Raw genomic sequence first — 14,426 nt, forward strand, 5'->3', positions numbered from 1 at the left:
GGGTATGTAAACATTATATTAAGTAGCATTGTTTAAAGTGGCTAGTGATATATTTTACATCAATTCCCATTATTAAAGTGGCTGGAGTTGAGTCAGTGTGTTGGCAGCAGCCTCTCAATGTTAGTGATGGCTGTTTAACAGTCTGATGGCCTTGAGATAGAAGCTGTTTTTCAGTCTCTCGGTCCCAGCTTTGATGCACCTGTACTGACCTCGCCTTCTGGACGATAGCGGGGTGAACAGGCAGTGGTTCGGGTGGTTGTTGTCCTTGATGATCTTTATGGCCTTCCTGTGACATCGGGTGGTGTAGGTGTCCTGCAGGGCAGGTAGTTTGCCCCCGGTGATGCGTTGTGCAGACCTCACTACCCTCTGGAGAGCCTTACGGTTGTGGGCGGAGCAGTTGCCGTACCAGGCGGTGATACAGCCCGACAGGATGCTCTCGATTGTGCATCTGTAGAAGTTTGTGAGTGCTTTTGGTGACAAGCCGAATTTCTTCAGCCTCCTGAGGTTGAAGTCACGATGCTGTCTGTGTGGGTGGACCAATTCAGTTTGTCTGTGATGTGTACGCCGAGGAACTTAAAACTTACTACCCTCTCCACTACTGTTCCATCGATGTGGATAGGGGGGTGTTCCCTCTGCTGTTTCCTGAAGTCCACAATCATCTCCTTAGTTTTGTTGACGTTGAGTGTGAGGTTATTTTTCTGACACCACACTCCGAGGGCCCTCACCTCCTCCCTCACCACCAATTCAGGTAGGCATGTTATAAATGGGTTGAGAACTGAGACCCAGGCTTTTCAGTGCCATAGAGCATTTTACCTAACAGAGCAGCTGTGAGGAGACATGTGGTTAACATTAACACTGTAGGTCCTAGTCCTGGACTAAACACACATCAAGGAGAACAGTTAATAAACCAGGACGAAGGCAGAACCCTAGGAGAACCAAGCATTTCACTACACCCACAATAACATCTGCTAACCAATAAAATTAGATTTGAATTAGATTTGAAAAGGCATGAGAATGTTCCTGAAAAAAACATCCCTAGTTTTCCTTCTGGATTAGTCAAGAGCTAATTTCACACCTGTGAGTGAAGCCACAACAGACCTATAACAGCCTTCACACAGAATAACATTTGAATTAAAACCCAACTCCCCCGGGCTAGGATGTAAAAGACTCAACAACGTTTTGAGGAAAATTGACAGGACTCGTTTTATTGGAGAATTCCAGAACATCAGAGGGACAGAGACTCCTGCACACGTCAGAGAACCTAAAGCTGTTGCACACACGGCTGCTGTAGTCGCCTAGGAGACATGCATGTCACTGTTACAGGGTCGCCTAGGAGACATGCATGTCACTGTTACAGGGTCGCCTAGGAGACATGCATGTCACTGTTACAGGGTCGCCTAGGAGACATGCATGTCACTGTGCCCGGAATTTCTCTCTTCCTCTTCCTTATTGGACAACACACTTTCAACACGCTTAGAACATGTTTCATGTAAAAACAGGAACATTTAGACAAAGCAAGGGAACGCCAGGGAGAACCGTTAATAAACCAGGAATAAGGTAGAACCCTAGGAGAACCAACTGTGGAGGAGGGGGGCACAGGAACACAACTCACTATGGGAGAACCAACTGTGGAGGAGGGGGGCACAGGAACACAACTCACTATGGGACGGGACGCGCTTTGCTTCCTACACAATCATGAAATGCTGTTTAATTAAAAAAGATTTTAGTGTGTTCATCTTGCCTGCAGACACTTTGTTGATATGACCACTGCAGATCTGCATTATATTACTCAGCTTTGCTTTGTGCTAAAAATCTGTACGGATAGTAGATAGTATACTTATAAAATCACTGATAAAAATATTCCTCTGTTAACAATACGCCTTGGAGGGGGACCACGAACACTGGGGCAGGCTGGGGGTGGGGGTCGGAGGTCAGGGGTCGGCAGTGTTGCTACTCAGACTTGGCTTCCTCCTTCTCCGCCTCGGGAGCATCCTCCATCTGCAGGGTCAGAGGTTAGAGGTCAGTAGAACAACCTGACATTCCTGTTGGTAGTTTCTCATCCTAAAACAGGAGCTTATCTCTACAGTCCATGATGTCTTTATGACCAGCCCCATGTCCTCTACAGTCCATGATGTCCCATGTCCTCTACAGTCCATGATGTCTTTATGACCAGCCCCATGTCCTCTACAGTCCATGATGTCTTTATGACCAGCCCCATGTCCTCTACAGTCCATGATGTCTTTATGACCAGCCCCATGTCCTCTACAGTCCATGATGTCTTTATGACCAGCCCCATGTCCTCTACAGTCCATGATGTCTTTATGACCAGCCCCATGTCCTCTACAGTCCATGATGTCTTTATGACCAGCCCCATGTCCTCTACAGTCCATGATGTCTTTATGACCAGCCCCATGTCCTCTACAGTCCATGATGTCTTTAGTAGTATATAGTACTGTAGTCAACAGTACAGTAGTATATAGTATAGTAGTATATAGTACTGTAGTCTTCCTTTGCTCTTAGAGCATGACACTTGCAACACCAGGGTTGTGGGTTCGATTCCCACGGGGGACCAGTATGAAAATGTGCGCACTCACAACTGTAAGTCGCTCTGGATAAGAGCAACTGCTAAATGACTCAAAGGTTAAAAATGTCCAGTATAGTAATGTATATTACCTGGTTGGTCTTGGCATCTCCGTTCTCAGAGTGGTTCTCCTCAGCGGCCTCTGCGTTCTCCTTCGCTGCTGCCTTCTTAGTTTTCTTCTCCTCCTTCTTGTCGTTCACAGCCTTCTCTTTCTGGATGGGGGGATGACAGACATTATCTACAGAGCCTTCGGAAAGTATTCAGACCCCTTGACTTTTTCCACATTTTAGGATACAGCCGTATTCTAAAATGGATTAAATCTGGTTTTTTTGAGTGGCCCCGCACAAAACCCCATATTGACAAAGCAAAAATGTTTTTTTTACATTTTCTCCAGAGATGTTCGATTGGTTCCAAGTCCGGGCTCTGGCTGGGCCACTCAAGGACATTCATAGACTTGTCCTTAAGCCACTCCTGCGATGTCTTGGCTGTGTGCTTAGTGTCGTTGTCCTATTGGAAGGTGAACCTTCGCCCCAGTCTGATGTCCTGAGCGCTCTGGAGCAGATTTTCATCAAGGATCTCTCCGTACTTTGCGCCATTCATCTTTCCCTTGATCCTGACTAGTTTCCCAGTCGCTGCCGTTGAAAAACAACCCCACAACATGATGCTTCCACCAACATGCTTCACTGTAGGGATGGTGCCAGGTTTCTTCCAGATGTGACACTTGGCATTCAGGCCAAAGACTTCAATCTTGGTTTCATCAGACCAGAGGATCTTGTTTTTTCATGGTCAGAGTCTTTAGGTGCCTTTTACTGAGGAGTGGCTTCCGTCTGGTCACTCTACCATAAAGGCCTGCTTGGTGGAGTGCTGCAGAGATGGTTATCCTTCTGGAAGGTTCTCCCATCTCCAAAGAGGAACTCTGGAGCTCTGTCAGAGTGACCATCGGGTTCTTGGTCACCTCCCTGACCAAGACCCTTCTCCCCCTATTGCTCAGTTTGGCCGGGTGGCCAGCTCTAAAACATTTCCAAAAAAATCTAAAAACCTGTTTTTACTTCATCATTACGGGGTATTGTGTGTAGATTGAAGAGAATGTATGTATTTTTGTGCCCATTTTAGAATAAGGCTGTAACTTAACAACACTCTGAACACTCTCTCCAAAGGCACTGTATACTATGTTCATATGTATGCCTTCTCTTTCTGGAGAGGGGGGTTTGTAGTTGTGTTTTTAGTGATGATTCTGGGGTTTGTAGTTCTGTAATGCGATGTTCTAGTCTTTTGTTCTGTTTGATGGTTCTTGAGTTTGAAGTGATGTTGTGTGCAGCCCTGGGGTTTGTAGTTCTGTTCTCGTACCTTTGCTGGTTTCTCCTTCTTGGCCTTGGGTTCAGTCTTGGCTGGCGCTGGTTTCTGGAGAGAGAGAGAACAAACATCAGGCTCATGTGTTCTACAACCACTGATCATTCCTAGTTCTACTGACCAATAGGAGCTAGGGCTTCAGATCTACTGACCAATAGGAGCTAGGGCTTCAGATCTACTGACCAATAGGAGCTAGGGCTTCAGATCTACTGACCAGTAGGAGCTAGGGCTTCAGATCTACTGACCAATAGGAGCTAGGGCTTCAGATCTACTGACCAATAGGAGCTAGGGCTTCAGATCTACTGACCAATAGGTGCTAGGGCTTCAGATCTACTGACCAATAGGAGCTAGGGCTTCAGATCTACTGACCAATAGGAGCTAGGGCTTCAGATCTACTGACCAATAGGAGCTAGGGCTTAAGATCTGACCAATAGGTGCTAGGGCTTCAGATCTACTGACCAATAGGTGCTAAGGCTTCAGATCTACTGACCAATAGGAGCTAGGGCTTCAGATCTACTGACCAATAGGAGCTAGGGCTTCAGATCTACTGACCAATAGGTGCTAGGGCTTCAGATCTACTGACCAATAGGAGCTAGGGCTTCAGATCTACTGACCAATAGGTGCTAGGGCTTCAGATCTACTGACCAATAGGTGCTAGGGCTTCAGATCTACTGACCAATAGGTGCTAGGGCTTCAGATCTACTGACCAATAGGAGCTAGGGCTTCAGATCTACTGACCAATAGGAGCTAGGGCTTCAGATCTACTGACCAATAGGAGCTAGGGCTTCAGATCTACTGACCAATAGGTGCTAAGGCTTCAGATCTACTGACCAATAGGAGCTAGGGCTTCAGATCTACTGACCAATAGGTGCTAGGGCTTCAGATCTACTGACCAATAGGAGCTAGGGCTTCAGATCTACTGACCAATAGGAGCTAGGGCTTCAGATCTACTGACCAATAGGAGCTAGGGCTTCAGATCTACTGACCAATAGGAGCTAGGGCTTCAGATCTACTGACCAATAGGAGCTAGGGCTTCAGATCTACTGACCAATAGGAGCTAGGGCTTCAGATCTACTGACCAATAGGTGCTAGGGCTTCAGATCTACTGACCAATAGGAGCTAGGGCTTCAGATCTACTGACCAATAGGAGCTAGGGCTTCAGATCTACTGACCAATAGGTGCTAAGGCTTCAGATCTACTGACCAATAGGAGCTAGGGCTTCAGATCTACTGACCAATAGGAGCTAGGGCTTCAGATCTACTGACCAATAGGTGCTAAGGCTTCAGATCTACTGACCAATAGGAGCTAGGGCTTCAGATCTACTGACCAATAGGTGCTAGGGCTTCAGATCTACTGACCAATAGGAGCTAGGGCTTCAGATCTACTGACCAATAGGAGCTAGGGCTTCAGATCTACTGACCAATAGGTGCTAGGGCTTCAGATCTACTGACCAATAGGAGCTAGGGCTTCAGATCTACTGACCAATAGGTGCTAAGGCTTCAGATCTACTGACCAATAGGTGCTAGGGCTTCAGATCTACTGACCAATAGGAGCTAGGGCTTCAGATCTACTGACCAATAGGAGCTAGGGCTTCAGATCTACTGACCAATAGGTGCTAAGGCTTCAGATCTACTGACCAATAGGTGCTAAGGCTTCAGATCTACTGACCAATAGGAGCTAGGGCTTCAGATCTACTGACCAATAGGAGCTAGGGCTTCAGATCTACTGACCAATAGGAGCTAGGGCTTCAGATCTACTGACCAATAGGAGCTAGGGCTTCAGATCTACTGACCAATAGGAGCTAGGGCTTCAGATCTACTGACCAATAGGTGCTAGGGCTTCAGTGGGACTTTACTAACTGGTTGCATGATTATTAAACTGGTTAAGAGTTATGTAACCTGCTAAATATGTAATACATGTGTAATTAGCTGTGTATAGTGATAAGTGTAGTGTATGGTGTATGTGGAATACTGTAGTATTGTAGCAGAGGTTATAAAGGTGTTATAATCTTTTACATAGCTCATAGACATGTAATTAGGTGTATCAGTTTGTGTAATAACCTGGAGTTATAAAACATGTCTAATAATATGGTCTAGTTATTGTAGCAGATGTTATCAAGGTGTTCATGCTGTTGGAGCAGAGTTTAATTTAGCGTGTGTAATTACCTGCTGTATATAGTAATACATGTGTAATTACCTGCTGTATATAGTAATACATGTGTAATTACCTGCTGTATATAGTAATACATGTGTAATTACCTGCTGTATATAGTAATACATGTGTAATTACCTGCTGTATATAGTAATACATGTGTAATTACCTGCTGTATATAGTAATACATGTGTAATTACCTGCTGTATATAGTAATACATGTGTAATTACCTGCTGTATATAGTAATACATGTGTAATTACCTGCTGTATATAGTAATACATGTGTAATTACCTGCTGTATAGAGACAATGTGTAATTACCTGGTGTATATAGTAATACGTGTGTAATTACCTGGTGTATATAGTAATACGTGTGTAATTACCTGGTGTATATAGTAATACGTGTGTAATTACCTGGTATATATAGTGACAATACATGTGTAATTACCTGCTGTATATAGTAATACGTGTGTAATTACCTGGTGTATATAGTAATACGTGTGTAATTACCTGGTATATATAGTAATACGTGTGTAATTACCTGGTATATATAGAGACAATAAGTGTGTAATTACCTGGTATATATAGAGACAATACATGTGTAATTACCTGGTATATATAGAGACAATACATGTGTAATTACCTGGTATATATAGTGACAATACATGTGTAATTACCTGGTATATAGTGACAATACATGTGTAATTACCTGGTATATAGTGACAATACATGTGTAATTACCTGGTATATATAGTGACAATACATGTGTAATTACCTGGTATATATAGTGACAATACATGTGTAATTACCTGCTGTATATATAGAGACAATACGTGTGTAATTACCTGCTGTATATATAGAGACAATACATGTGTAATTACCTGGTATATATAGTGACAATACATGTGTAATTACCTGGTGTATATAGTAATACGTGTGTAATTACCTGGTATATATAGACAATATGCGTAATTACCTGCTATATATAGTAATACGTGTGTAATTACCTGGTGTATATAGTAATACATGTGTAATTACCTGGTGTATATAGTAATACATGTGTAATTACCTGGTGTATATAGTAATACATGTGTAATTACCTGGTGTATATAGTAATACATGTGTAATTACCTGGTGTATATAGTGACAATACATGTGTAATTACCTGGTGTATATAGTAATACGTGTGTAATTACCTGGTATATATAGACAATATGCGTAATTACCTGCTATATATAGTAATACGTGTGTAATTACCTGCTGTATATAGTAATACATGTGTAATTACCTGGTGTATATAGTAATACATGTGTAATTACCTGGTGTATATAGTAATACATGTGTAATTACCTGGTGTATATAGTAATACATGTGTAATTACCTGCTGTATATAGTAATACGTGTGTAATTACCTGGTATATATAGTGACAATATGCGTAATTACCTGCTATATAGAGAGACAATACATGTGTAATTACCTGGTGTATATAGTAATACGTGTGTAATTACCTGGTATATATAGTGACAATATGCGTAATTACCTGCTGTATATAGTAATACGTGTGTAATTACCTGCTGTATATATAGACAATACATGTGTAATTACCTGGTATATAGTGACAATACGTGTGTAATTACCTGGTATATAGAGACAATACATGTGTAATTACCTGCTGTATATAGTAATACATGTGTAATTACCTGCTGTATATATAGAGACAATACATGTGTAATTACCTGTATATATAGAGACAATACGTGTGTAATTACCTGCTGTATATATAGAGACAATACATGTGTAATTACCTGGTATATATAGAGACAATACATGTGTAATTACCTGGTATATATAGAGACAATACGTGTGTAATTACCTGCTGTATATATAGAGACAATACATGTGTAATTACCTGGTATATATAGTGACAATACATGTGTAATTACCTGCTGTATATAGTAATACATGTGTAATTACCTGGTATATAGAGACAATACATGTGTAATTACCTGGTATATAGAGACAATACATGTGTAATTACCTGGTATATATAGTGACAATACATGTGTAATTACCTGGTATATATAGAGACAATACATGTGTAATTACCTGCTGTATATATAGAGACAATACGTGTGTAATTACCTGGTATATAGTGACAATACATGTGTAATTACCTGGTATATATAGAGACAATACATGTGTAATTACCTGCTGTATATAGTAATACGTGTGTAATTACCTGCTGTATATATAGAGACAATACATGTGTAATTACCTGCTGTATATAGTAATACGTGTGTAATTACCTGGTATATATAGAGACAATACATGTGTAATTACCTGCTGTATATAGTAATACATGTGTAATTACCTGCTGTATATATAGTAATACGTGTGTAATTACCTGGTATATATAGAGACAATACATGTGTAATTACCTGGTGTATATATAGAGACAATAGATGTGTAATTACCTGGTATATATAGAGACAATACATGTGTAATTACCTGCTATATATATAGAGACAATACATGTGTAATTACCTGGTATATATAGTGACAATACGTGTGTAATTACCTGCTGTATATATAGAGACAATAGATGTGTAATTACCTGGTATATATAGAGACAATACATGTGTAATTACCTGGTATATATAGTGACAATACATGTGTAATTACCTGGTATATATAGTGACAATACATGTGTAATTACCTGGTATATATAGTGACAATACATGTGTAATTACCTGGTATATAGTGACAATACATGTGTAATTACCTGGTATATATAGTGACAATACATGTGTAATTACCTGGTATATATAGTGACAATACATGTGTAATTACCTGGTATATATAGAGACAATACATGTGTAATTACCTGCTGTATATAGTAATACGTGTGTAATTACCTGCTGTATATATAGAGACAATACATGTGTAATTACCTGTATATTACCTGACGCATCATAAGGTAGTGTATAGGTTATAGACTCATCATAAGGTAGTCTACAGGTTATAGACGCGTCATAAGGTAGTGTACAGGTTATAGACGCGTCATAAGGTAGTGTACAGGTTATAGACGCGTCATAAGGTAGTGTACAGGTTATAGACGCGTCATAAGGTAGTGTACAGGTTATAGACGCGTCATAAGGTAGTGTACAGGTTATAGACGCGTCATAAGGTAGTGTACAGGTTATATGATGGGTCATAAGGTAGTGTACAGGTTATAGACGCGTCATAAGGTAGTGTACAGGTTATAGACGCGTCATAAGGTAGTGTACAGGTTATAGACGCGTCATAAGGTAGTGTACAGGTTATAGACGCGTCATAAGGTAGTGTAGAGGTTATAGACGCGTCATAAGGTAGTGTACAGGTTATAGACGCGTCATAAGGTAGTGTACAGGTTATAGACGCATCATAAGGTAGTGTACAGGTTATATGATGGGTCATAAGGTAGTGTCAGGTTATATGATGGGTCATAAGGTAGTGTCAGGTTATAGACGCGTCATAAGGTAGTGTCAGGTTATATGATGGGTCATAAGGTAGTGTATAGGTTATAGACTCGTCATAAGGTAGTGTATAGGTTATAGACGCGTCATAAGGTAGTGTATAGGTTATAGACGCGTCATAAGGTAGTGTACAGGTTATAGACGCGTCATAAGGTAGTGTACAGGTTATATGATGGGTCATAAGGTAGTGTACAGGTTATATGATGGGTCATAAGGTAGTGTACAGGTTATAGACTCGTCATAAGGTAGTGTACAGGTTATAGACGCGTCATAAGGTAGTGTACAGGTTATAGACGCGTCATAATGTAGTGTACAGGTTATAGACGCGTCATAAGGTGGTGTACAGGTTATAGACGCGTCATAAGGTAGTGTACAGGTTATAGACGTGTCATAAGGTAGTGTACAGGTTATAGACGCATCATAAGGTAGTGTACAGGTTATAGACGCGTCATAAGGTAGTGTATAGGTTATAGACGCGTCATAAGGTAGTGTATAGGTTATAGACGTGTCATAAGGTAGTGTACAGGTTATAGACGCGTCATAAGGTAGTGTATAGGTTATATGATGGGTCATAAGGTAGTGTACAGGTTATATGATGGGTCATAAGGTAGTGTACAGGTTATAGACGCGTCATAAGGTAGTGTACAGGTTATAGACGTGTCATAAGGTAGTGTACAGGTTATAGACGCGTCATAAGGTAGTGTACAGGTTATAGACGCGTCATAAGGTAGTGTACAGGTTATATGATGGGTCATAAGGTAGTGTACAGGTTATAGACGCGTCATAAGGTAGTGTATAACGTCTGTATCGTAGCTGGTCTCACCGCTGATAACCGGGCGGATCTCCTCTGGGGCTGCAACAGGAAGAGGAAACATGTCAACACACACTGTCAGAGACCAACTATGTTGAAACGGAGCTGATAAAGAATAGTAATTATAAGGTTGTAGTTGAGGTCAGTGTTGAGTCTGTCTCAGTCTCACCTCCTCCTTGGCGTCCCCAGCTGCTCCCTGCTGAGGACAAACAACAAAAACTACTTTTATCACAAAAACACTTCTCTATAAGAGCAGGCAACAGTCTACGGTGACTCAAATGACACATTTATGAATTGTCAGGGAAGACCCCAGATAACTTTTAAATTTCAAGAAAAAAGTAAAAATGTCATAGATAATGTTAAAATAAACTTGTTTTTAGACCCATTAGATTGAAGGGTAATGTAATACTTGAGTTTTGTTAACAGTTTATATGTTTTGGGACCAGTAACACTGAAAGTTGGGGTCCTAAAGCATCTGTCTCTCTTTCTCCACTCTCTCCATCTCTCTCTTCTGTCTATGAGCTCAGGCAGGATTTGAAAACTCGCGCGGGACGGATTAAGCAAGAGGGAGGAGCAGAGTTAAGCCTCCGCAGCGCCGCCAGGCGGTAGAGACACGACACTGCAGCCACCTGGGACCATGAACAAAGACAAAAAATATACATTTGTATCGAAATAAGACGATGACTGCATCTTTTAACGAGCAGAATTGAAACTATAGATACTAAAGCGAATTCTCGAGGTAATTTTGGGCGGATTGAGGGGAAAATGGCGGTAACTGAAACGTTTCTGTTCGGTAGGTCGAAGAAGAGAGGAAGACTTGGGCTGCAAAGCATGGCTGCTGGTTGTGCTTTAACTACATGGAGACAGAGAGAGACTTCTGGCTTCCCAAAGGACAGCGACCGCCGGTCGACAGACTTTAAAGCCCGCAAGCGATCAGAAAAATATGAATTTAAACATTTAAAAAATATATATATATTTTTTTAACATACCCTCCAAATAAATGCCGTAAATTCCCCAAAGAAATATGTTTATAATTAAGTAATCGTTGGAGGGGATGGCGCTCCACATTCATTTGCAAGCCATCAATAGCTGCCTGCTTTTCTTGTTTCACAATCCTCTCTAAATAGTCACCAAACTACGTACCTTTCTCTTGGGCATATTGGATTCTTGGAGATTCTCTTTCAGATGGAACTATAACGTGTTTAGCTAGCTAGCTGTTGTTAGTTAGGTGCATGTGATGCCAAGTGTCTGCTGCTGCCTGGTCCGTGTAGTAAACACACAGGAACAGCCACCAGACTGGCTGAATGGGGGGAGGGGTGCGGCTAAACGCAGGATTGATGTGCTCTCCGCCAATTACGGCGCGCTATTCGCAGCTGCAGAACACGGAGAATTTGGGAACCGGTGATGTTCTTTACGCGCGAAGTGCTTCTAGCAAAAGGAGGGAAGGAAAAAAGAAAAAATCACCATGAAATAATATCGAGCGCTTGATTAGTAGGTGCCCCTGCGAACAGATAACATGATTTGATAGGGTCTAGAGGTTGCGTTTAATTTATAGTCTTATTTCAATGAAACTCATAAAATAATCCCCCTTCTATTCCCAGCATCATAAAACGACTGTCTCTACTCCACCATTATAACTTCTGCCCAAAACAAGACGGAAAATACATTAACATTGGGCTTCGTGCTTGTGGCCAACATGGCGCCCTTCTTGCTCGACACATTTTTGTTTTGTCGGCTTTTCTAAATGAATCTGAGGAGAGGGAACGTTTACGTCGCATCGTCCGGGCGCCTGTAGGTGGCTTCAGCTCCAAAGCCCAGTGTGAATGAATGAGCAGTTCTCCCTGCACCCCTGGCGGCCGAGGACAGACGATACACCTCACTAAAACATCCTCAGTCTTCCTCTCTTATCTAGTCAGACACACCGAATAGAGATAGAAAGGGCGGAATATGAATGATCACCTTCAAATGTGACCAACTAGCCTTGCATTACGTACTTCTATTAGCTATTGTAATTCACAGCCATTATCTCAAACTGGACTAAAATCCCAAAAGGGCCAGAGGTACCGGTATTGTAGTGGGGATGCAGTGTTTCATGTATGCCACGGGAGGGCGCTCTGAGACGCCCTTTGACCGTCACCTGGTGCGACATTGCAACCAACTATAACTGGGTTCTAATTATGACGTCATTCTAATGGATGCAACCCTGCTACTTCTTGATACATTGTTGCGTTCAGTCACAAAATGGAGCTGAACGTTGAATTAAGTCAGACTGTGAAAATAGACATCACATTGACTGGACAGACTAGGACTAGAAGGTTATATTCATCTCTCTTGAAAGTTACAGTTCCTGACTCGATATCCACGCTTTTAGGCTATCGAGTCCGTGGTCGACTTTTTGACACTGATTAAGTCACGGAGACATGATTCAACGAGTGAGGGAGTGAAATAACACCACTGCAAATACAACCTATATTTATGTTTATTTGTTTTCCCTTTTGTACTTTAGCTATTTGCACATCGTTACAACACTGTATATATATATATATATATATACCTAACATGACATTTGGAAATGTCCTTATTATTTCGGAACTTCTGTAAGTGTAATGTTCATTGTTATTGTTGATCGTCTATTTCACGTGCTTTGGCAATGTAAACATGTGTTTCCCATTATGTACAATTGCACTAAATATTATTTGACAAATGCGAGATGTTAAATCCCAGCAGTCTTTAAAATGACATTCAGGAGAGAAAGGTTTTCAATAGTTGTTTTTAATTCATAAAATCAATATTAATTGGAATATAATTTTATAATGGAATATAACTAATAACAATAACTAGTAACTTAACTATTTATTCAGTGTAACATTGATGTGGCAACTCTTATGCTCTGCTATTGCACAATTCTAATTTGTACGTAGGTCACAAATGAAGCTATCTCCAGTAAAATTGGAGCACAACTCATGAGCCCACCACCTGCACTGTTCACACGTAGTCTAGTCCCCACCAGTGACTGAAACAAAAATACACTCGGCATCCCATTCTTTGGTGGCTGATGTGGCTTGTTGTGTTGCAACAACCTTCTTTGAGACAAACTTTTTTGGAAGAACCTGCTTTGTTTTCTAAATCTCTCTATTTTCTTCTTGTTGCTGTTTTTAAGGTGAGACTGTCAGTACAGAGCCTCAGCCTTCCTTGACCTCGTCTCCTGGAGCCTCAGGGACAACTCCAATAAAATTGCTGCTGCTGTTGGTTGTTGGTTTAAGCAAAAACAAACCCACAACAACAAGAACTCATGAGTGTTAGTACAATAAACACTTTGTTCTAATCAAATCAAAAATCAAATCAAACTTTATTTTTCACATGCGCCGAATACAACAAGTGTAGATCTTACCATGAACTGCTTACTTACAAGCCCTTAACCAACAGTGTAGACTTTACCATGAACTGCTTACTTACAAGCCCTTAACCAACAGTGTAGACTTTACCATGAACTGCTTACTTACAAGCCCTTAACCAACAGTGTAGACTTTACCATGAACTGCTTACTTACAAGCCCTTAACCAACAGTGTAGACTTTACCATGAACTGCTTACTTACAAGCCCTTAACCAACAGTGCAGACTTTACCATGAACTGCTTACTTACAAGCCCTTAACCAACAGTGTAGACTTTACCATGAACTGCTTACTTACAAGCCCTTAACCAACAGTGCAGTTCAAGAAGAGTTAAGAAAATATTTACCAAATAAACTAAAGTAAAAAATAATAAAAAGTAACACAATAAAATAACAATAACGAGGCTTTATACCGGTAGCGAGTCAATGCATGGGGGTACAGGTTAGTTGAGGTAACTGTTATATGTAGGTAGGGGTATGCATAGATAATAAACTGCAAGTAGCAGCAGTGTAAAAACAAATGGGGAGGGGGGGTCAATGTAAATAGGGGGTAGAAGCTGTTAAGGAGCCTTTTGGCCCTAGACTTGGTGCTCCGGTACCACTTGCCGTGCGGTAGCAGAGAAA

At 41.1% G+C, this 14,426-nt stretch overlaps 1 protein-coding gene across 2 annotated transcripts; it reads right to left on the reverse strand.

The window, feature by feature from the left end:
* Window positions 1-1,177: 1,177 nt before the first annotated feature.
* On the reverse strand, window positions 1,178-11,696 carry LOC115117987 (non-histone chromosomal protein HMG-14A-like). 2 transcript variants are annotated; one of them, XM_065020016.1, is made up of 6 exons: window positions 11,553-11,696; window positions 10,579-10,608; window positions 10,422-10,451; window positions 3,929-3,982; window positions 2,674-2,793; window positions 1,178-1,998 (listed from the first exon to the last, which is right to left on the reverse strand). In XM_065020016.1, the coding sequence occupies exons 1-6, from the start codon at window positions 11,565-11,567 to the stop codon at window positions 1,951-1,953; spliced, it is 297 nt and encodes a 98-aa protein (XP_064876088.1). In that variant the 5' UTR covers window positions 11,568-11,696; the 3' UTR covers window positions 1,178-1,950. The 2 variants fall into 2 exon arrangements, with proteins under 2 accessions (XP_064876088.1, XP_064876089.1); XM_065020017.1 differs by having other exon boundaries at window positions 10,579-10,605; window positions 11,553-11,695.
* Between the last annotated feature and the right edge of the window lie 2,730 nt (window positions 11,697-14,426).

The sequence above is a fragment of the Oncorhynchus nerka genome, linkage group LG6 (assembly GCF_034236695.1).
Source record: "Oncorhynchus nerka isolate Pitt River linkage group LG6, Oner_Uvic_2.0, whole genome shotgun sequence".
Classification (NCBI taxonomy): domain Eukaryota; kingdom Metazoa; phylum Chordata; class Actinopteri; order Salmoniformes; family Salmonidae; genus Oncorhynchus; species Oncorhynchus nerka.